At 39.8% G+C, this 24,482-nt stretch overlaps 1 protein-coding gene across 1 annotated transcript in view; it reads right to left on the bottom strand.

Moving 5' to 3' along the window:
- The window catches only part of TMEM108 (transmembrane protein 108), a 386,310-nt gene that overhangs the window by 146,896 nt on the left and 214,932 nt on the right, over window positions 1-24,482 (bottom strand). The window contains exon 3 of the mRNA XM_032630618.1: window positions 7,541-7,622. Within this exon, the coding sequence (XP_032486509.1) occupies window positions 7,541-7,580 (40 nt within the window). The 5' untranslated portion in view covers window positions 7,581-7,622. The remainder of the gene's footprint in view (window positions 1-7,540; window positions 7,623-24,482) is intronic.

Below are 24,482 nucleotides of genomic sequence, written 5' to 3'. Positions count from 1 at the left end.
CAAGATCCATTTCACCACTAGGCAGCTCAAGTGAGGCAGGGAAGCTGAAAGCATCTTTGGCTCCAGGACAGCCCTTCTTTAGTCTAAGACAGTGATTCTCAAAGTGTGGTCCCTGGACCAAAGCTTCAGCATCACTGAAAATTTAGAAATACAAATTATCGTCCCCATCCCAGATCTACTGACTCAGAAATTCCAGGCATAGTGCCCAGCAATCTGTATTTAAACAAGCCTTCTAGGTGATTCTGTTGCATGGTTATCACTGCTATAAGCCAGTGATTCTCAACCATGCTTGCACATTAGAATCACCAGATGCCCAGGCCCCATGCTCCCTATCCCCTCTTCCAAAGATTCTAATTGATCTGTGGTGGGTCTGGACAAGGGGATTTGTTAAAAGCTCTCCAGGTGATTCTAATGTACATCAAAGTTTGAGAAACACCGATGAAAGCCAATCAGAGTAATCCAGTCTAAAATACTGAATTGCAGTTGGGATGAAATGGATGCCTCCCATTTCCATAATGCTGACTGGAGACCGAACATGTCATTACCATTATTATAGCCACTGGTGGTAGCACTTTGCTGTTTGCTACTAAATGGAGCATGCTCTTTTACTGTCATGGCCTCCGGAGTGATAGATTTGCAAGGGGTGGAGGACAGACAGTCCAACAGTTGTTTGGCAGTGGAGGCATGCTCAATTGGCATGTTTTGTATGGAAAGAGGTGAAAATCATTTAGATAAGAATTTGTGGCAAACCAGGATTTGAACCCAAGTAGTCTTAATCCAGAATCTGAGCTCTTAACTGTGGCTGCCACAGTGTCACTCCACATGGAGGTTATGGCCAGGCACCTTCAGTGAGAGAGGGAAGCACCTTCAATGGTGGTGGAGGAAATGAAAATTCTTCATTTCATATGCAAACATAATGCAATATCTTTATAACTGCCTGTAACATTGGAAAGAGCTTACATTTCTGGATTTAGTTCTTGTTTGGACATAAATTCCATGTCAGTTATGATTCATACCACCTCTCCCTCCTTAATTTCAGGGAAAACTTCCTCTCACTTCTCAGGAAAAACAAACCATGAAGACAGCGGTTCTTTATGGTCCCATGGCCTCTTTATACTCTTAAAAATTGAGGACCACAAAGAGCCTTTGTTTATATGGGTTATATCTACTAATATTTACTATACTAAAAGTTAAAGCTGAGAAACAAAAAAATTAATCCATTAAAATAACAATAAACTCATTACATGTTAACAAATAACATTTTAAATAAAATATAACCATAATTTCTAAAACAAAAATATAGTGAGAAGGGTGTCATTGTTTTAACTTTTGTAAATCTCCTTAATATCTGGCTTATGAAAGACAGCTAGCTGGATCTCACATCACCTTCTGCATTCAATCTGTTGCAATATAGTTGAAGGCTATAAATCATAAAGATAATGCAGTTGGGACTTCCCTGGTGGCACAGTGGTTAAGAATCCACCTGCTAATGCAGGGGATAAGGGTTCGAGTCCTGGTCTGGGAAGATTCCACATGCTGCGGAGCAACTAAGTCCGCGTGCCACAACTACTGAAGCCCGCACGCCTAGATCCTGTACTCTGCAGCAAGAGAAACCACTGCAATAAGAAGTCCACGCACCACAACGAAGAGTAGCCCCCGCTCGCCTCAACTAGAGAAAGCCTGCCTGCAGCAACGAAGACCCAACACAGCCAATAATCAAAATAAATTAATTAATTAATTTTTAAAAATTCACCTCTAAAAAAAAAAAAGATAATGTAGTTGGAAAAGGAGAGCCTCACAGACTTCCTGAAAAGTCTCAGGGGTCCTGAGAGGTTCTTGGACCACACTAGGAGAACTGTTGTTCCTGGTAATGCAAAGCCATTGAAAGATCATCAGCAGAGGACAAGCTGCTATTCTGTGGCAATGTTAGGGTGAATTAGAAGGAGGAGGACTGAGATTAGGGCAGCAAGAAGGAAAACTATTAAAAGGGTTCAGGCAAGACCACAGGAAGCCCTTCACTGAACAGAGACAATGTGGATGCAGAGAAATGTATTCACAACAAGTTAGAGTCCATGGGAGCTGGTATCCAACTGCATCCAGGTTGAAACAGAGAACAAATCGAGATGACTTTAGCTATTCAGGGATGGAAATCCAGGAGGATGGTGATGATAAGGGTATAAATAGGGCATAATAAGATCATTTCTGGTTTAAGTTGGCCAAAGAGGCAAGAGATAAGCCAGAAAGAGAAATGAAGATTCAAGACCATTGACTCAAGGAGATTCAGAGAAATGGACAGGCCCTGGGAAACTTATCTGTTTAAACTGCTATACTCAATATGGTTTAAAATGACACCAACACAGCATTTGCCTTGAGAAGGTAAAATTAATTTCTTTAAAAATGCAAATATCCCTGAAAGTTATGGAGAAGCTCCCTAGCCAATGAAGCATACCTTGGCATTAATTAATTTAGATTGCTTTCTACCTTAATGAATACATGAGAAATTCAGATCACAGACCAGAGTAGGGCAGCTGGTCTGGGTAGGTACCATGGTGGGACTCTGGGTCTACTATGGGATAAGGATAAGCATGGAGGAAAAAGAGAGGGAAAATGTTAATCCCCTGTGGAAGATATTACTATGTGGATATTTCTAGTTTAAGAAGTGACTGGAGGGACGAATAAAGTCACTGGGTAGCTGGTTGGCAAAATGTGCTAGTTAGAGCTAAAAAAGCATCAAAGACATTTTGCTCACTGTAAAGGATTTTTAGGGGCTTCTGCCCAGTTCCAGAGATCAGATGAGATGCAGACCATCCCATTAGAAATGAACTCCATTCTCAACCAGCTTCTCATTATGCCTGAAAGAGTCTAGAGAGTTGAGTAATATGGATTTTGTGGTGTGTGTGCATAATTCAAGTCTGAGACAAATGCAATCCCCATGGGCCAGGTAAAGAGGGCAAAAAAGGTGATATCTTTTACCTTCTAAATTCTACAGGTTAGGGGCCCAAACTACAGCAGGAGTTCTCTTTCTCTTCCACCTTCTGAGTAACAGGGACCCACGAACAGTTCTCTGGATTGAGCAAAGGATTACTTTTTTGTATGGTCACCCCAGTTCAGTATATTTCGAGGATCCAAGAACAAGCAAGATGTACCAATAATACAGAGTATGAATTAAGAATATAGATGCCTGGGTGTAGAGCAAATACTTAACTTACTAAACATAATTGCTCCTTAACTCTGAGTAAGTACCCAAACAACTTTGACTTAAATAGATATTAGTATATAAAAACTTATGTTCATGAGCTCAAAAGGATTGTCTTGGTCTTCTTAAAAATGAAGTAACGCAACAAATTTCCAGTACACAGCACCCAGACAAATCTGTCAACTCAGGACTCAGCGCCTCTCCAGTAATGTCACGTTCTTCAGCATTTGTGATGATGCTACTTATTTTCCATTATTACTTTTAAAACAAATTGTGACATGGCCTGGGAAAGGCAGCCTTGATCGTGTCAACTCCTTCCTCTGTAGAATGAGATCAATGATAATTAATGTCCTGCTTGCCTAATAAGGTTTGTAAGGATCAAATTCTGTAAAAATGTCATTGACAGACGAATGGATAAAGAAGATGTGGCACATATATACAATGGAATATTACTCAGCCATAAAAGGAACAAAATTGGGTCACTTGTAGAGACGTGGATGGACCTAGAGACTGTCATACAGAGTGAAGTAAGTCAGAAAGAGAAAAACAAATATCATATATTAATGCATGTATGTGGAATCTAGAAAAATGGTGCAGATGAACTGGTTTGCAAGGCAGAAGTAGAGACACAGATGTAGAGAACAAACGTATGTACACCAAGGGGGCAAAGCGGGTGGTGGGTGGTGGTGATGGTGGGATGAATTGGGAGATTAGGATTGACAATATATATACTAATATGTATAAAATAGATAACTAATAAGAACCTGCCATATAAAAAAATAAAATTCAAAAAGAAATTCTGTAAAAATGTTTTGTGAACCAAATGTCAGTTACAGCTGAGCTCCTAGAGAGGCTGTATCCTTCTCTTGCAGACAGGAAGGCCCAATAAGGGAACAGGCATTTACTGTAGTTCTTCTATATACCATGGTGGTCATATCCCATTTTATATATGAGGCACATGGAGAGTAAGTAACTTACCTAACATAAACTACCAACTAAGTGGTAGGGATAGGATTTGAACACTGGTTGGCAGCTCAAAAACCCAGATATTCCTGGCACTAGCTTCACACCTACTTTATTCCTTAGCTCTAAAAAGGAAAAACGAATGCAGCATTTGTTTTTTACATAATCATGAAGGTTCTCATCACCACCTTCATCCTCAAGCTCTTAGTCATTCCAAGGTATTGTTTAAAATGTGTGAAATCTTCCCAAAGGGCTAAAGCTGGCAGGATGAAGTACTCAGTATTGCACTGTGGGATGAAGCCCAAGAAATAAAATAAAGGCAGAGACAGTCAGTTGTAATAAAAGTAAAATATTAAACCCTCAACTGCCCTGCCTGCCAAAGACTGCATCCCTCAAGCACACAAAAGCCTCAATGACTGGTGATTGTGATGTACTGACCCAGAAAGAGCTTGGATTTTTTTTTCAGCCTTACCTGACATCACTAATAGGATGCAAACTTTGCCCATCATGGTTTAGAACCACCCCTGTCTAGCCATAGGGGCCACACTGCTCATTTTTTCTGTGTGTGGTGGAGACACCAGGCAGGATAAAAAAAAAATGGACATGAACAAAGAGGTCCGAGAGACCTGGCTATGAATTCCAACCTCATCACTCACCACCTGGTCACCCTCGGCCGGTCCTTAACTCACTCATTGCTAACACTTTTTCATATTGGTGCATTTACCTCTGGAGTGAGTGAGATGGCGCACGTGAGCTGATCAGCAGAGGTCTGGGAACACAGTAGGCACTCCAGAGGGAGGAGTTTCTCTGATGAGTCTCATGGACTGGCTCATGTCCACTAGGAAGTGCTTGACTTTTTTTCTTGTTAAACAGATACTCTCTGCTAGACTAAAGATGATTACAAACTTCTACTACTCTTGCCTTTGAGAGGTGGAGTCCAATCCCTCTCCCCTTGGGTCAGGGTTGGTCTTAGTGACTTCTTCCGCCAATACAATGTGGCTGAAGTATTGTTCTGGGATTTCCAAGCCTAATTCTTAAGAAGCTTGTAGGTTTTGCCCAGGCCTCAAAGCCGTGAGGTGCCATGTATAAGGTATGACCACCCTGAGGCCACTATTGCTGTGAGGAAGCCCCACTTTGTCCTGTGAAAAGGCCTGAGGGAAAAAAGCCCCAGCTCTTGGAGTTATTCTAGCCCAGATCCCAGCCACTGTGGAGCAGAGAGTCTGCCAACCCCTCATCAAACTGCAGATACCTAAGCAAAATAAATGATTGCTGTTGTTTTAAGCTACAAAGTTTTGGGGTGATTTGTTATGCAACAAAAGATAACCAGAACACTCTGTCCCCCCTCCAAATTAAAATCAGTTTGCTGAGTCACATACAGTAACATAATAAGTTTATGTTGACTCTATAGTTCTCAAGTCAGTTTTAGACACTGAAAAACCATTTTGTTTGTGGACAATGTTAATTCAGGCATAAGTGAACAATTGGCTGACCAATGACATATATGATAGTTTGTGTATGTATGCCAGAGTTTAAGTTATCTAGGACTTTACTAAATATCTAACTCATCTCATGAAAAAAAATGCTATAAATAACAGCCTGTCATCTCAGATGAACTTATGAAAACCACTCTCTGAAGTCAGGCTAATTGATCTATTGCCAAGTGCTTCACCCTTTCAGCTGTGTACAAAGCTGGGCTCCAGCCCACAATCAGCTACCTAGTAATCAGTGTGGTTTATTGAAGGCCACTACCTACCTCCTAATTTGGGTTGCTTGCGTTTCTAGGCAAGCTTGCAAACAATGAAAAGTGTTAAGACAAGGTTAGTTTCTGCAGCTATCCAGATAGTGTTTGAGGAAAATCTCTTCAGCTTTCCAATATGTTGGACCTGGGAGGATGGGCACTTGTTATAGAATAAGACTGGACTCTAAACCACAGAATACTTCTCTGATGCCTTTCAGATAATATATGACCTTATAACATTATGCACACTCTGGGGCATACAATCAGCACAGGTGAATTCAACAAGCATTCTGCTGCCTTCTAAATCTACTATGCTCTTTTTCGTTTCTTGTTTCTTTTGCCTGTAAAACCTGCCTTGCCTTCTTGAGGGTATATCTGTGTGAGTGTGTGTGTGTGTGTGTGTGTGTGAGTGTGTGTGTGTGTGTGTGTGTGTGTGTAAAATCCTATTTATCCTTCAAATGTTCCCTATCCCATCAAGGCAGAATTAATCATTTCTTGATGACACTGCTTCTTCAATCCGTAAAGCCTTTTCTCTAACAAGCAAGCTTATCATTAAAAAAAAAAAAAAAAAGGCAACAAACCCTATAGAATACATGAAGAAAGCATATGAGAGAGTCCCTATAACTCTTGGCGATGTTCCATCAGGCTGAAATCAGGCTGACGTGATCTGTGTTTCAGGGATTAGAATTCAATAGCAAAAATGAGTCAATTAAAACACCCAACCAGAATGCTGTCTGTAGATAAAGTGCTTTGCACTGGGGGCACAACATAACGTGAATTGCTAAATTCTAAGGGCTGACTGGTGATTTGCATCTCAATCTATTTTCATGTTATTTCCTTGGCAAAAGTTAACAAGGAGCCACTCAGCCTAGGAAAGATAGGTCCTCTACCTCAGCAAGAATTAGACAAGCACGGTGAATTTCAAGTTTTCCCAACTCAATGCCTTTGGTTTGACCCGGAGTGAGCAACGTCTGTTGTCCCAAATGTGTCAATCTGAACATCAAACCCACCAACTGGTACTGGATTTTACATTCATTCAGTGACAATCCAATCCCAAAGACTACACACTCCCTATATGGCAACTGGCACTTTGTGGCACAATACACAAAACACAACAACCTGCAGAGAAAATCAGGATCGAACACTTCATTCTACCACCAAACCTAAACAAACCACATTTTCACCACTCATTATCTAAGAACACGCAAAACTATGCAAAACATTCCAAGTCAAAGGCTGTACAGTCACTGAATGGTAATAGGTTATATGTGACTAAATACCACAGCCTACCATTCCCTCTTCATGAGGAGCCCAGAGGGGATCATACCGGAACCCCCTTCATTCTGCCACAAAACCAAGAGTAATAATGTTGTTGACACTCATTTTCAAATTGACTTGCTTAACATGCCAATTTAGAATTATCATAACGAAGTCTACAGTAATTATGTACAGTAACTGAAGCCCAAGGCAATAGAATGACTTAATGCTTGATATTTCAAGTACCTAGATGAAGCAGAGGGAAAATGTATTGTCCTTCACTGACCAAACCCTGGTCTTCCTCCAGAAGGTGTGTAAGTTTCTGGCACTGGGCAAACAATAACATTGATCTATTCTAGGAAAGAAGAAATGTGACATCAACTTACTTAACAGTTGGCAATAGAGGGCCTGTAAACTTCTCTTCATGGTATCATCTGGTCCTGCTTGTCCTCCAGTTTATTCATGATTCTGTCTAGGAAATTGGGAGAAGAAAATTGTTACATCTGGGAAACAGAATTCAAGTCAAGAATCAGAAAGAGCTCCACTCAATATGATCCTGGTTGTAAAGCCCAAAATACCTGATTTGAAGAGAAAAATTCTTGGAGTGAATATACCATAGTACCGTCTATGTTATAAAACTACCAATTAATCAATTAGATTCTGACACTACATACACCACTCATATGGGCAACTAGAGGGTGAGAATCTGGCTTTGGAACTTTTGAGGACTTCTAATTCTTCTCCCTTGCATCTCTAGTCTTGAAACAGGAGAAACAAGAAACTTCTAATCTCAGTTCTGTTATTGTGCTCACCAAACAAAACACTCCAAAAGCGTCACCAATTTGAAACTGTATTATATTAAATAACTTTTCTATTATTTTCTGATTATAAAAGATACCTCCAGTGAAGAACATCTGGAAAATACAGCTAAACAAAATATAGATAAGGGTGTACAAGAAACTACCAACTACCTATCTCTTCAGCCTTTCGTGTATATACTTCTACTGGTCTGCTTTGCTTATGTATTATACATTCTAATTTTTCTCCCTAGCAGTAGTGACATCTTCCGTGCTGTTACTGTACTTTACTACTTTTTTTCTTTTCTTTTTTTTTTTTTGGCCATGCCGCTCGGCTTGCGGGATCTTAGTTCCCTGAACCCAGGCCCTCAGCAGTGAAAGAGCAGAGTCCTAAGCATGAGACCACCAGGGAATTCCCACCTTACAACTTTATTTTACATGGTACACAGTATTTTTTCAAGATAAAGTCCTAGAAATGGAATCACAAGGACACAATCTAAGGCTTCTGAAATATATTGCCAAATTGCTCTTCATCAATATCATATTATGAAAATCTCCATTAGACTGCAACCTACCCAATGATGGAAACTTGTATTTTCTTTCCATCTTTGTCAAGAAAATAAGCACATATTCCATCTCATTACTTTAATTTGTATTTTATAGGTTTATTAGTCATTTGTCTTTTTAAAGTTTTAAATTCACATTTGACAAAGAGTATTTTGTCACACTCCTGAACCTTCTCCTAGGCCAATCTGTGAACTTCTTTGTAAAACTTGGTGAAAGCAGCTCTTTTGCCCCTTTCCTGTTCACCCACTTCTGTTCCTGTTTTAACCTTAAAAGAACCTAATTACAGGAATGAGATCGTTAGGCAATTTAACCTAACTCCTGACTTACGCTCTCCTGAATGCATACCACGTCTTGTTTAACCTGCTGATTCTTTTCCTAGACAAAAAGAAGAGTGAAGAATGAAGTAGTTATAGAATGACTAGCTCTCTACCCTCAACAGCCCCCTAAGGAAGAGTGCAGGCAGATCATGTAGGCAAGATAACATCTGAAGAGAGAGTCAGCCAGTCTGCACTCAGTGGGGAATGATACAGAACCCAACCTCCTGTCTCAATGATTCACTGAGAGTCTTCCCCCCATTTTTCCCTTTAAAAACTGTCATGGCTGAGCAGAATCTTTGGAGTTGGCCTCTGGACACGAGTCTGCCTTCTCCTCAGATCGCCAGCTTTTCTGCTTAAAGCACCTTTTCTTTCTGCTGACACTTGCCTCTCGAATTATTGGCTCTCGAGTGGTGAGCAGCCAAACCTGAGTTCCGTAACACTAGTTTTAGCAAGAACCCTGCTAAATCAGTTTAACCAGCACCCCGAAACCCTCAATATCTGGTAAGATTTACTCTACCACCCCCAGGTGATGACAGCCTGGCCTGCCTTCAGCAACAACCCTGTTGGGCCAGTACAGCCAAGTCCCTGACCCCTGATGCTTCCTGTTAGTAGTTTTCCATCCACTGACCCCACACTGCTCCTTGGCTATGAATTCCCACTTGCCCATGCTTTGTTCAGAGTGGAGCCCAATCTCTCCCCCCACAGTAAAATCCCACTGCAGTGGTCCCTGCACCCATCCAGATGGTCCTGAATAAAGTACGCCTTGCCACCTTTAACAAGTGTCACTGAATATTTTTTAAAGACATTCTTTAATCATTCTCTATTGGCATGCTGGGTTTTTTTTCTTATGATACCCCAAGTGGAGCTGATTTATCTTTACATTTTTTCTGAGATATAATTAATGTATCATAAAATTCAGCCTTTAAGTATACAATTCAGTGGTTATTAGCACATTCAAAAGTTGTGCGACCGTCACCAGTACCTAATTCCAGAACATTTCATCACTCTAAAAAGAAATTCCCATGTTTGTTACCAGTTATTTCTCATTGTCCCCTCTCCCCAGTCCCTGGCAACCACTAATCTACTATGGGTTCACCTATTCTGTACATTTCACATAGATAGAATCATATAATATACGGCCTTTTGTGCCTGCCTCTTTCACTTAGCATAGTGTTTTTAAGGTTCATTCACGGTGTAAAGCATGCTGGTTTTTTTCTTATTTATTTATTGTAAGAACTATACACACACACAAACACACACGTTACCATGTTTAGAAAGGCCTTCTTTACTTAATTCAGGATTACATAAATAATTGCCTGTATTTTCTTCTGGTATTTTTTATTTCATTTAGCTCCGTTTCTGGACTTTGTGTTACGTTTTACTTCTCTGTCTGATCATAGTTTCATTAAACAATATGTGTTGTTTAAATTAAACTCTTGGTAGAATTAGTCCTCCATCATTACTCTTCTAAGATTTACCTTGTTCTTTGAGCTTGTTTTTCCCCCCAAATTAACTTTAAGATAATTTTTTTTTGCAGTATGCGGGCCTCTCACTGTTGTGGCCTCTCCCGTTGCGGAGCACAGGCTCCGGACGCGCAGGCTCAGCGGCCATGGCTCACGGGCCTAGCCGCTCCGTGGCATGTGGAATCTTCCCAGACTGGGGCACGAACCCGTGGTCCCCTGCATCGGCAGGCAGACTCTCAACCACTGCGCCATCAGGGAAGCCCAACTTTAAGATAATTTTATTAAACTTCAGAAAAAATATCATTGGGATTATAGTTGGAATTATCTTCTACTTCATTAATTTGGGAGAGACCTGATCTCTTCAAAATCCAAGTGTGGTGAGGAAAAAAATAATCTTTAAATATGGTTGCTCTGGAGATAAGAAGAATTCCTTTTGGAGGAAGAGAAGTGCTCTTGTTTTGGGGGATGGGGTAGGGAGTTGGGGAACCATAGCTCAATGACTTCTTTGGTTAGGCAAATTAAAGCTCCCCTCCTCCAAACCCCAATGTGAACTAGCAGAGTAGGAAGGAGAAAAAGAGAGAGTTAAATTTCTCTCCATTATAATACAAGAGGAGGTTTGAGTTCCAAAAGGCTAGGAAAGAGGGATTAAGTAGTCTAGAAATCTGAGAGGCTGAGGAGATGATACACAAGAGATGCTGAGAGACTGAAGAGGCAGTTCCAAAAGACAGCAGCAGGTGGGACCCAAGAATAAACTGAGAAATTCCCCGCAAACTTTAATAAGCATAATATTTAATTTTTCATTAGTTCTTGCTTCATGCTGTTTTTCGTCAGACACCACATCTGCCCTCCTTCTCTGCCCCACAACACTTATCCACCACTAAGACCCTCCAGAACCTCAGCAGAAGTCTTGCACAAAACAGCCTTGTATTAATGGTGCTCAGCTGGGCAATGAAAGAGACTATGTTCTAAGACAAGGGTGACTGGAAATGGAGGTAGGAGCCAAAGGGGCCATAAGCCATGGTTGGTGGGCATCTATGGAGTGCTCAGGACCCAGTAAGCATGCAAAAAATGTGCCGTGAATAAACAAACAGATGAATGAATAAATGAATAATCAAGTAATAGGAGAGCAGAGAAATAGTTGTAGTTGATATTGATCCAGGGGGACATAAGCCCCTCAATCATCTCTGGAAATGCTTAGAGATTTTCAAGAAACTGTTAAACTTGCAATAATAGATGGAATAGAGCTATGTCATTCGCTTATCAAAGAAACACCTGAGCACATAAATCTGGGACAACTGAGATCATCTGGGTTACACAGGGCTATTCTAACTACAAGCACCATATGGTCTAGTATTTATTCAAAATTAATCTTTATTTAGGTAGTTCTGTGGAGTTCTGCAATGTTTTTCCTGCAAGTTCTATAGTCTTGTCGAGTTAATCCCTAGGCATCTTATACATATATATTTTTTTGCTACAGTGATGGTATTTCTATTTCCATTATATTTTCTACTTGTCTCTATATGGAAATGACTGAGTTTTCTATATTCATTCTGTGACCTAACTGAACTCAGAGTTCTAATAATGGTTTCTCAGCTGAGTCTCATGGGTCAATTGCACTCCTTTGGCTAGATGGAGAGGTGCAGTGAGATTCTACCAAAAGCCTCTTTTTTCAATCATATAAGAGGAAACATTAATTGTTATCTAGTCCCTCAGGGAAAAATTTAGGAGCTCCAAGGATGACAACTGATTTCTGGGATGAAATCCTAAGAAAGTACAGAGTTTTATAGCCAAAAAGCTGAAGAAAAGACAAATGAGAGAGGAGGAGGATGAAAACACTTGGCCAAACATGCAGAGACAGCGGCACAGGTGGGGACTTTGCTGATTGTTAGCTCAGGGGAAATGAGAAGGTGCAAGTAACCTGAATCACTCCTTTTTTTCCTTTAACATCTTTATTGGAATATAATTACTTTACAATGATGTGTTACTTTCTGCTGTGTAACAAAGTGAGTCAGCTATACAAATACATATACCCCCATATCCCCTCCCACCCTCCCTATCCCATTCCTCTAGGTGGTCACAAAGCACCGAGCTGATCTCCCTGTGTCATGCGGCTGCTTCCCACTAACTATTTTACATTTGGTAGTGTATATATGTCCGTGCCACTCTCTCACGTCGTCCCAGCTTACCCTTCCCTATCACTGTGTCCTCAAGTCCATTCTCTACTTCTGCATGTTTATTCCTGTTCTGCCCCTAGGTTCTTCAGAACTATTTTTTTCTACATTCCATATATGTGTTAGCATATGGTATTTGTTTTTCTCTTTCTGACTTACTTCACTCTGTATGAAAGACTTAGGTCCATCCACCTCACTACATATAACTCAATTTCATTTCTTTTTATGGCTGAGTAATATTCCATTGTATATATGGGCCACATCTTTATCCATTCATATGATGATGGACACTTAGGTTGCTTCCATGTCCTGGCTATTGTAAATAGTGTTGCAATGAACATTGTAGTACATGACTCTTTTTGAATTATGGTTTTCTCAGGGCATATGCCTAGTAGTGGGATTGCTGGGTTGCAAGGTAGTTCTATTTTTAGTTTTTTAAGGAACCTCTATACTGTTCTCCATAGTGGCTGTATCAGTTTACATTCCCACTAATAGTGCAAGAGGGTTCCCTTTTCTCCACACCCTCTCCAGCATTTATTGCTTGTAGATGTTTTGATGATGGCCATTCTGACTGGTGTGAGGTGATACCTCATTGTAGTTTTGATTTGCATTTCTCTAATGATTAGTGATGTTGAGCATCCTTTAATGTGTTAGTTGGCAATCTGTTTAACTTCTTTGGAGAAATGTCTATTTAGGTCTTCTGCCCATTTTTGGATTCAGTTGTTTGTTTTATTGATATGGAGCTGCATGAGCTGCTTGTATATTTTGGAGATGAATCGTTTGTCAGTTGCTTCATTTGCAAATATTTTCTCCCATTCGGAGGGCTGTCTTTTTGTCTTGTTTATGGTTTCCTCTGCTGTGTAAAAGCTTTTAAGTTTCATTAGGTCCCATTTGTTTATTTTTGTTTTTATTCCCATTTCTCTAGGAGGTAGGTCAAAAAGGATCTTGCTGTGATTTATGTCATAGACTGTTCTGCTTATGTTTTCCTCTAAGAGTTTGATGGTGTCTAGCCTTACATTTAGGTCTTTAATCCATTTTGAGTTTACTTTGCATACACTGTTAGGGAGTGTTCTAATTTCATTTTTTTACGTGTAGCTGTCCAGTTTTCCCAGCACCACTTATTGAAGAGGCTGTCTTTTCTCCATTGTATATTCTTGCCTCCTTTATCAAAGACAAGGTGACCATATGTGCATGGGTTTATCTCTGGGCTTTCTATCCTCTTCCATTGATCTATATTTCTGTTTTTGTGCCAGTACCATACTGTCTTGATTACTGTAGCTTTGCAGTATAGTCTGAAGTCAGGAAGCCTGATTCTTCCAGCTCTGTTTTTCTTTCTCAAGATTGCTTTGGCTATTCAGGGCCTTTTGTGTTTCCATACAAATTGTGAAATTTTTTGTTCTAGTTCTGTGAAAAATGCCATTGGTAGTTTGATAGGTATTGTACTGAATCTGTAGATTGCTTTGGGTAGTATAGTCGTTTTCACAATGTTGATTCTTCCAATCCAAGACCATGGTATATCTCTCCATCTGTTTGTATCATCTTTAATTTCTTTCATCAGTGTCTTATAGTTTTCTGCATACAGGTCTTTTGTCTCCCTAGGTAGGTTTATTCCTAGGTATTTTATTCTTTTTGTTGCAATGGTAAATGGGAGTGTTTCCTTAGTTTATCTTACAGATTTTTCATCATTAGTGTATAGGAATGTCAGAGATTTCTGTGCATTAATTTTGTATCCTGCAACTTTACTGAATTCCTTGATTAGCTCCAGTAGTTTTCTGGTAGCATCTTTAGGCTTCTCTATGTATAGTATCATGTCATCTGTAAACAGTGACAGCTTTACTTCTTCTTTCCTGATTTGGATTCCTTTTATTTCTTCTTCTTCTCTGATTGCTGTGGCTAGAACTTCCAAAACTATGTTGAATAATACTGATTAGAGTGGCAACCTTGTCTTGTTCCTGATCTTAGTGGAAATGCTTTCAGTTTTTCACCATTGAGAACGATGCTGGCTGTGGGTTTGTCATATATGGCCTTTTTTATGTTGAGGAAAGTTCCTCTATGCCTACTTTCTAGAGGGTTTTTATCGTAAATGGGTGTTGAATTTTGTCAAAAGCTTTTTCTGCATCTATTGAGATGATCATATGGTTTTTATCCTTCAATTTATTAATATGGTTTCACACATTGATTTGCGTATACTGAAGAATCCTTGCATTCCTAGGATAAACCCCACTTGATCATGGTGTATGATCCTCTTAATGTGCTGTTGGATTTTGATTGCTAGTATTTTGTTGAGGATTTTTGCATCTATGTTCATCAGTGATATTGGTCTGTAGTTTTCTTTTTTTGTGACACCTTTGTCTGGTTTTGGTATCAGAGGATGGTGGGTCTCATAGAAAGAGTTTGGGAGTGTTCCTCCCTCTGCTATATTTTGGAAGAGTTTGAGAAGGATAGGTGTTAGCTCATCCCTAAATGTTTGATAGAATTCGCCCGTGAAGCCATCAGGTCCTGGGCTTTGGTTTGTTGGAAGATTTTTAATTACAGTCTCAATTTCAATGCTTGTGATTGGTCTGTTTATATTTTCTACTTCTTCCTGGTTCAGTGTCAGAAGGTTGTGCTGCTTTTCTTAGAATTTGTCCATTTCTTCCAGGTTGTCCACTGTGCTGGCATATAGTTGCTGGTAGTAATCTCTCATGATCCTTTGTATTTCTGCAGCATCAGTTGTTACTTCTTTTTCTATTCTAATTCTATTGATTTGAGTCTTTTCCCTTTTTGTCTTTATGAGTCTGGCTAATGGTTTATCAATTTTGTTTATCTTCTCAAAGAACCAGCTTTTAGTTTTGGTGACCTTTGCCATTGTGTCCTTGATTTCTTTTTTATTTATTTCTGCTCTGATCTTTATGATTTCTTTCCTTCTGCTAACTTTGGGGTTTTTTTTATTGCTGTTCTTCTTTCTCTACTTGCTTTAGGTGTAAGTTTAGGTTGTTTATTTGATATTTTTCTTGTTTATTGAGGTAGGATTGTATTGCTAAACTTCCCTCTTAGAAGTGCTTTTGTTGCATCCCATAGGTTTTGGGTCATCATGTTCTCATTGTCATTTGTTTCTAAGTATTTTTTGATGATTTCTTCAGTGATCTCTTGGTTATTTAGTAGTGTATTGTTTAGCCTCCATGTGTTTGTATTTTTTACAGTTCTTTTCCTGTAATTGATATCTAGTCTTATAGCATTGTGGTCGGAAAAGATACTTGATATGATTTCAATTTTATTAAATTTACCAAGGCTTCATTTGTGACCCAAGATATGATGTATCCTGGAGAATGTCCCATGAGCACTTGAGAAGAATGTGTATTCTGTTGGTTTTGGGTGCAATGACCTATCAATATCAATTAAGTCCATATTACTTAATGTGTCATTTAAAGCTTGTGCTTCCTTATTTATTTTCATTTCAGATGTTCTGTCCATTGGTGAAAGTGGGGTATTAAAGTCCCCTATTATTATCGTGTTACTGTCGATTTCCGCTTTTATGGCTGTTAGCATTTGCCTTACGTATTGAGGTGCTCCTGTGTTGGATGCATAAATATTTACAAGTGTTATATCTTCTTCTTGGATTGATCCCTTGATCGTTATGTAGTGTCCTTCTTTGCCTCTTGTAATAGTCTTTAAAGTCTATTTTTTCTGATATGAGAATTGCTACTTCAGCTTTCCATTTGCATGGAATATCTTTCTCAATCCCCTCACCTTCAGTCTGTATGTGTCCCTAGGTCTGTAGTAGATCTCTTGTAGACAGCATATATATGGGTCTTGTTTTTGTATCCATTCAGCCAGTCTATGTCTTTTGGTTGTAGCATTTAATCCATTTACATTTAAGGTAATTATCAATGTGTATGGTCCTATTACCATTTTCTTAACTGTTTTGGGTTTTTTATTGTAGGTGTTTTCCTTCTGTTATGTTTCCTGCCTAGAGAAGTTCCTTTAGCATTTGTTGTAAAGCTGGTTTGGTGGTGCTGAATTCCCTTAAACTTTGCTTGTCTGTAAAGGTTTTAATTTCTCCGTCGAAACTGAATGAGATCCTTGCTGGGTAGAGTAATCTTGGTTGTAGGTTTTTCCGTTCCATCACTTTAACTATGTCCTGCCACTCCCTTCTGGCTTGCAGAGTTTCTGCTGAAAGATCAGCTGTTAACCTTATGGGGATTCCCTTGTGTGTTATTTTTCCCTTGCTGCTTTTAATATTTTTTCTTTGTATTTAATTTTTGATAGTTTGATTAATATGTGTCTTGGCATGTTTCTCCTTGGATTTATCCTCTATGGGACTCTTTGCGCTTCCTGGACTTGATTGACTATTTCTTTTCCCATATTAGGGAAGTTTTCAACTATAATCTCTTCAAATATTTTCAGTCCCTGCCTTTTCCTCTTCTGGGACCCCTATAATTTGAAAGTTGGTGTGTTTAATGTTGTCCCAGAGGTCTCTGAGACTGTCCTCAATTCCTTTCATTCTTTTTTCTTTATTCTGCTCTGCAGTAGTTATTTCCCCTATTTTATTTTCCAGGTCACTTATCCATTCTTCTGCCTCAGTTATTCTGCTATTGATTCCTTCTAGAGAATTTTTAACTTCATTTATTGTGTTGTTCAACATTTCTTTGCTCTAGTTCTTCTAGGTCCTTGTTAAATGTTTCTTGTATTTTCTCCATTCTATTTCCAAGATTTTGGATTATATTTACTATCATTACTCTGAATTCTTTTTCAGGTAGACTGCCTATTTCCTCTTCATTTGTTAGGTCTTGTGGGTTTTTACCTTGCTCCTTCATCTGCTGTGTATTTCTGTCTTCTCATTTTACTTAACTTACTGTGTTTGGGGTCTACTTTTCACAGGCTACAGGTTCGTAATTCCCATTGTTTTTGATGTCTGCCCCCACTGGGTACGGTTGGTTTAGTGTGTTGTGTAGGCTTCCTGGTGGAGGGGACTGGTGCCTGTGTTCTGATGGCTGAGGCTGAATGTTGTATTTCTGGTGGGCAGGACCGCATCTGGTGGTGTGCTTTGTGGTGTCTGTGAACTTATTCTGATTTTAGGCAGCCTCTCTGCTAATGGCTGGTGTTGTGTTCCTCTCCTGCTAGTTGTTTGGCATGGGGTGTCCAGCACTAGAGGCTGCTTGTCGTTGAGGGGAGCTGGGTCTTAGAATTGAGATGGAGATCTCTGGGAGAACTCTCACCAACTGATATAACGAGGGGCCAGGAAGTCTCTGGTGGACCAATGTCCTGAACTCAGCTCTCTGACCTCAGAGGCTCAGGCCTGAATGCCGGCCAGAGCAACAAGACCCTGTCAGCCACATGGCTAGAGAAACAGGCCTGAAGGAAGCTTCCAAGGCAAAGAGGCGAGTACTGGTCCTCAATCACTCCTTAACAAGAGCGAGTGTCATAGAACCCCACCTCTCTCTTTGGCTTAAATGGAACAGTTCTATCAATTCTACTGACTCGGGAGGGAAATCTCTTTCTTTCATAGACTGCTTAAAATGTTCCCATTAGAAATGTCCACATAGCAGGGAAGAAGTAATAAACAACCAAATGAAAAGCTCTGAATTTGGTATGTAAATTGACTTGAAAAGACAAGTTCATAGAGAACAAATGAGGAAGAATAGCCAGGAAAATCCTGGAAAACAAAAACAAAAAAACCCCAACAAGATGGGGTCAGGGCGAGAGGGACTTCCAGGCCTACCAGACATTAAAGCACCCTCAAAAGCCTCTGTAATTAAAACAATTTGAAATTGGCACATGAATACACCAAATTATACATATATGGATATTTAGGATATGATAAAGGCAGCATTATTAAATCAGTGGGCAAAAAGATGAGCTTTTAAGTACACATTTTGAGATAATGGCAGAGTAATATGGAAAAAGATAAAATTGTACTCATTCTAAATATCACACACGAGCATAAACTCCAAATGAGGCAGACATTTAAATGTAAGAAAGTAAAGTATACAAATACTAGAAGGAAATATGAGTAATTCTTCAATTACTTGGGGGTAGAGAAAGAAGCTTTGCTAACTCTGAATCAAAGTTTGAAGCAATAAGAAAAACGATAAACTTTATTACATAAATAATTACTCAGTTAAAACTACAATTAAGTAAAAATACAAATTAAAAACTATAAAAAAATGTTCAACTTATAAGAAGCAAAGAGTTAACATCCTTAAATTTTCCCCGAAATCAATACTCATCGTGCTTTAGCCATCATTTGTATACATGTGCAGAATGGCAAAAATGTGAGTTGCCCAACACATGTGCTCCCAGCCGAGGTCGAGCAAGGCAGTGCTCTGTCTCCTTGTTTCAGCTCTTGTACTGTGAACACTATCCCTTCTACAGGCAATTTAGTGCCATGCTTTTTAGCATTTTTGTGCTTTTTATTGACATCTCTGTTTGAAATGGCCCCCAAGTACAGTGCTGAAGTGTTGTCTAGTGTTCCTAAGTGCAAGAATACTGTGCAGGGCCCTACAGAGAAAATATGTGTCTTAGATAAGCTTTGTGCAGGCATGAGTTATAGTATTGTTGGCTGTGAGTTCAAAGTTAATGAATTAACAATGTATATTACATAAGTTGTCTTTAGACAGAAACACATATAAACAAGACTATATATTGATCAGTTGACACAAATGTGACCAAAGCTCATAGGACCCTAACCCTATATTTCCGTTAGGAGCACTGGTTCAGTCTTCATTCATTCAGAATTCATGGCACCTTTATAGAACATAACTATTATGAGTAATGAAAATCAATGGTATTTGAGTTCAGCTTTAAAATATTTTGTGGAGCAAAGAATGAAGATGATTACAATCCAGGCCAATAGTACAGCTTGAACAAAACAGAACAATTGCTTACCATCTCTATGGGACAAAGGAAGATCTGAATAAGCTGATGGCCAGCCCTCAGAGTGCCCTCTGGGAAAGTGAGGGGGGCAAGAAATAGGAGAGTTGACATATCAACTAACATCACAGGCCTGTGAAGAAGTTTGGAAAGGAGCATCTGCCTCCATTTTATAGGTAAGGACACAGACACCAAGAAGTCATAGTCTTTTTTTTTGTTTTTTTTAAGTAGAAATAGTGATTTTATTCTCCACATGATTTCTGATACCACAAAATTAGATATTTGAAGTTTAATTTATATGATATCTGTGATTCATGCCCTTTCTAGACACTACATTTCTTGTCATAAAAAATTATAATAGAGTAATGATGAACAAGAAAGACTTTCCTTCTCTAAAAGGTCCTCATGGGGGACCTCCCTGGTGGTCCAGTGGTTAAGTCTTCACCTTCCAATGCAGGGGGTGCAGGTTCAATCCCTGGTCAGGGAGCTAAGATCCCACATGCCTCATGGCCAAAAAGACAAAACATAAACAGAAGCAATATTGTAACAAATTCAACAAAGATTTAAAAAATGGTCCACATCAAAAAAATCTTAAAAAAAAAAAAGTCCTCATGCGATAATCATATCAATTCTGTTCACTTCTTGATTTTGTCATTTAACAATTTATTTCATGTCCTCCATGTACCTGGTAGTGTTTTATTTATTTTTAGTTTTTTTGTCAAGAAGCTATAGTCTTTATTCAAGATCAAACCTACCAGCTCCAAGACCTCGAGGTAGTTTCTGGACTTCTCTGATCCTTGAATTTCTTGTAAGGGGTAAAAACGGTCGTTGATATGCTTGCTGCAAAGACTGAGACAATGCATGCAAAGAACTTTTCTCTGTGCTTGGCACGCAGTAAGTGCTCAGTGCTCATCAGCAACTATTACCCAACAGCAGAAGGCCAGATAACACATCAGGCCAGAGCTCACCAACTGTCTCTTAATTTTGCTTCCCCTAAGCTAAAAAAGAACCAAAGGCTTTTGGGCTACTCCCCAAATAGCCCTTTTTGTTAAATCCACCGTCTTACTTAAACTGAATTTAGAAATTACTTATAGGGGTATAAGTTGAACTTTAAGGCTCTTATTTATAATTTATATATTTGTCCTCCTTATAAAGGATCTGAGGAAGCTTACTACCAGATGCAACTTGTACAACAGAATTATTAACATATCAAAGCCTATTAATGACATCAGAAAGAGAGATCCAGAATTACATGGAGAAAGGGGTGATTCACTTTACCATAAGATGCAATGGGGCCATACACTTCCCTTGGAGCTTCCTGAAAATAAAGGCAAAAAGGACAGCTAGCACCATTTTTTCCCACCTGTATAAATAGAAGTACATTCTCTATTTTGTCCAGAAATACAAACCTTTTCTGCCATTAATTTCCAAGAAAAGATCATTAGACAAATCTTCTGATAAGCATATGAACAGAATATTCTTGCCATGGCTGCTCCTTATCAACCCTCAATAAAAGCTAATGTCTTTGTGTTAAGTAGTAATTCAGGGAAAGCATTTCGATGAGCCACAGGGATACCATGCTTTGGGGTAAGAGTCAGGCAGGCCTGCCCCTGAGTAGCTTTGCTATGTGACCTTGGGCAAGTTACTTAACTTCTCTAAGCCTCAGCTTTCTCACCTGTAAATGGGGCTGGCACCTAAATCAAAGGATTGCTGTGTACCTGGTATATTGTATGTGTCTCTCCCTTTCTCCTAAACTAATAGTGTATAGTTTCTATACACTATTCTGTTCATATGGGGATAGAGAGAACTAGGAAAACAGGGGGAACTGATGTTCAGCAAGTCAGTCCAGGGCCTGAGCTGCTGGATTACTTCAAGAAGGCAAGTAAGATGGTTTCTCATGCTCACTTACACCATAAGTCACAAATGAGTGCATGTGTCCACAAGGGCTGGGTTTGGGTCACAATGGTGTTTTCAGTCAAATTCTTTTGATACAGGCTCTTTGCATATTAAACACAGGGGGGCTTCCCTGGTGGCACAGTGGTTGAGAGTCCGCCTGCCGATGCAGGGGACACGGGTTCGTGCCGCGGTCCGGGAGATTCCACATGCCGCGGAGCGGCTGGGCCCGTGAGCCATGGCCGCTGGGCCTGCGAGTCCGGAGCCTGTGCTCCGCAGCAGGAGGGGCCACAGTGGTGAGAGGCCCACGTACCGCAAAAAAAAAATAAATAAATAAATAAATAAAATAAACACAGGAATATCCTTCAGTTCCATAAAGAAATTTCTCTCTCATTTTTCTTGAAACTTGTAGTCCTCCTAGTCTTTCTTCCAAATTTTCTCACTTTTGTGCAAGAACTAGTTCATCCTCTTCTGAACCTATGATCAACAGTGTGAGCATGATTACAGTCACTGTCGCTTTCTGTCAGGTCTGAAAGTTTAGTTTATAGGAAGTCAAGGGGACTATAATGAACTTGAAAGCAGGAGAAAATAGTGTTTTTTTGTCTCCAGCCAATTGTCAGCAGGAAAACAGGTCTTTGTATCTTTTGCTTTTTTCTTAAAGAAACTGAAAATCCTCTCAAAATTTTTTCCCTAAATTATCAAGAGAGGCTAGACATTTTAGATGAGTCACACTATTTTAAAATACTAGCAATTAATTCATGTGGGCCAAAAGAAACAGGCTGTGTGATTTCTGACTTATAAAGGCTCTCCTGCTGCAGAACCTGCAGTGTGTGTTGGGGAAGTGGGGAGGGCGGGGAGGAGGACGTACAGCTCTGCCTTCCACCCAAGCTCTATCTTCCAGGAGGCCTGGGGTCCAGTGAACTTCAAAGGATTAAAAAACACCTTCAATAGAGATCCTTTCCTCTCCTCCCCTTCCTATTTCCTTGTCTGAAAAGGAAAAGAAAATATTGGAGGTTGTCAGATCCACTGAGATGCTGAATTCCAAACAAAAGGGTAAAAATTATTCATCTCCTGCTAAGGAAAAGCCTACAAAAGGGGATCAATCGATGTGGATTCTGCTTGGAGGACTGAGAAGTAACTACCTGAATGTTCCTCAAGACCAGCTGGACTTTGAATTTGTTGGGGGAGGGTGTTCTGCTGTCCACAGCCACCGAAGTCAGCACCAGGGTGAAAAACGGGACGAGAAGTTTGAGGCATATTAGAATGACAAAGACCTCCTCCTTCTAGCATTAAAGTGTATTAAGACCACTTATCTCACTTAAGGAGACAGAAAGGTGCTTGTGCGAGGTGAAGAATATGTATCACACTTCCCTTTTTATAGTTTTGGTATTAAAAACTGAACACTGAGGTCAAGGAATTAAATGATATTGTAGGAATGCCAAATACTAAACGAGCATGTTCTATCATTTTGACTGCACTGTTTATGAAAAAGATTATTTCTTGTCCACAAAGAAACTCACGCATCTTTCTTTTTTCTTTAGCAGCACCTGAGAAACACCCTCAGGAATTGAATTTGGGGATCTAAAAAAACATCTTTATTTCCTTTGGGTAGCAGGCATTTGTTCTGAAAGAGGTACCAAGTTTTTACAATGGAAAGAGAGGCAAGGCCTTATGAAACAGGCAAAACTCTTACCAGAATGTTTACATGTGGAAAGAGCATTTAAATCCATGATGCACGCTTTGAACAAGCAATACATCTCAGTATGTGAAATTATTCATAATATCATAGTAACTGCTAAATTTGAATTTTGACCTGTTGACTGAAAAAAATGCATGACCTAACAGTTGAGAATTATGTTTTATTTGGCAGACTTTCTGAGGACTTCAAGCCTGGGAAGCAGCCTCTCAGGTAGCTCTGAGGGACTGCTCCGAAGAGGTAATGGAGGAGCCAGGATACACAGGGGTCTCTGCAACAAAGACTAGGTAGTTGGAACATCAAAAGATTACTGTTATTAAAGAAAACCAAATTCTCAAGTTAAGGAATTTAGCGCTTTTCTGAGTGGGAAGATGCAAGAGTCTGGGCTCACTGAAATCATTCCTCTGATATGCACCTTAGCGGTCTAGGGCCAGTATATTGTTCTTTCCCATCTTGAGCCCCCTCAGGGTGCCCCGCTGGGGTGGCTGCAGTGGTGAGGACTTGGCAGCTGTCAGCCCATCTGTCTCCAACCTGAGTTCCGTCAGGGCTCACCACTGGGGGGGCTGTAGCGGCTTGATGGCTGCAACATCCTCTGTTTACTAATATGGCAGGCAACATTTTTCATTGACAGACCTTTAACCTCAAACTCTTTTTTTCCCCCCATTCCCCTTCCTTCGCTCCTCCCATCGCACCTCAATCTACATAAAGCCTTCTTTAATTCTTGTGCTAGTATGAAGACAGTTTTAATTTGTGGTTTGGTTTACTCTTTGAAAATACATCATTTATGTCAAGCGATTCCAGAGGATACAGACTGTTGAATGTGCAGCTGGAATAAAAATTATGACATGAAAAATTATGTGGGCAAGAGTGGGATGGGCCAATATAAAACAGGGGAAGCCGTCACTTGAAGAGTATGGGTCCAGGTCACAGGTAAGACCTGTGCAGACAAGCTGATTCCACGGGGAAGCTGTGGTATTCTAAGAACTTCTGATGAACTTTACGTCTTGCTTCAGGAAGCATGCATTAAGTAATACATTTGACCTCACCTGTGAGGGCCTGAAGTATTGAACAGCTCATTTAACTGTGTTGATAATTCTGTCTTGCTTTGATGACTACAAGGGCTAGAAGAAATATCCAGAAGAACCAAGATTGGTGTTTCCCAAACCAGCTGATGGTCAGAATCTATTTTTAAAATAAATTCCTAGGTTTTTCCCTCAGGAATTCTAATTCCAGGTTCTTAGATGGGACAATTTTAAAAGGCTCTCAAGTTGGCTCTCATAAGCCAGGGCTAGAAACCAAGAACTGAATCTAGGACCTCTAACCCTGACTGCACATTAGAACCCTGGAGGAACATACTAGAGCAATCAAATCAGACTCCCCCAGGGACAGAGGGAAGCCCCCAGGGATTCTAATTGTGCAGCTGGTGGAGAACCAGGGATCCTTGCCCCCACCTAAGGGGGCACTGGAGCCACAGCGAGGCCAATCCCACTTCTTCTTACTCATGAAACTGGTAGTTTTCCGAGAGATGGAAGAAGTGGAATGATAAATGACCACATTTGCAAGTTATATTTG

The sequence above is a fragment of the Phocoena sinus genome, chromosome 4 (assembly GCF_008692025.1).
Source record: "Phocoena sinus isolate mPhoSin1 chromosome 4, mPhoSin1.pri, whole genome shotgun sequence".
Taxonomy (NCBI): Eukaryota; Metazoa; Chordata; class Mammalia; order Artiodactyla; family Phocoenidae; genus Phocoena; species Phocoena sinus.
Note: the sequence above shows the minus strand (reverse complement) of the source record. Positions and strands in the feature narration are given on the sequence as shown.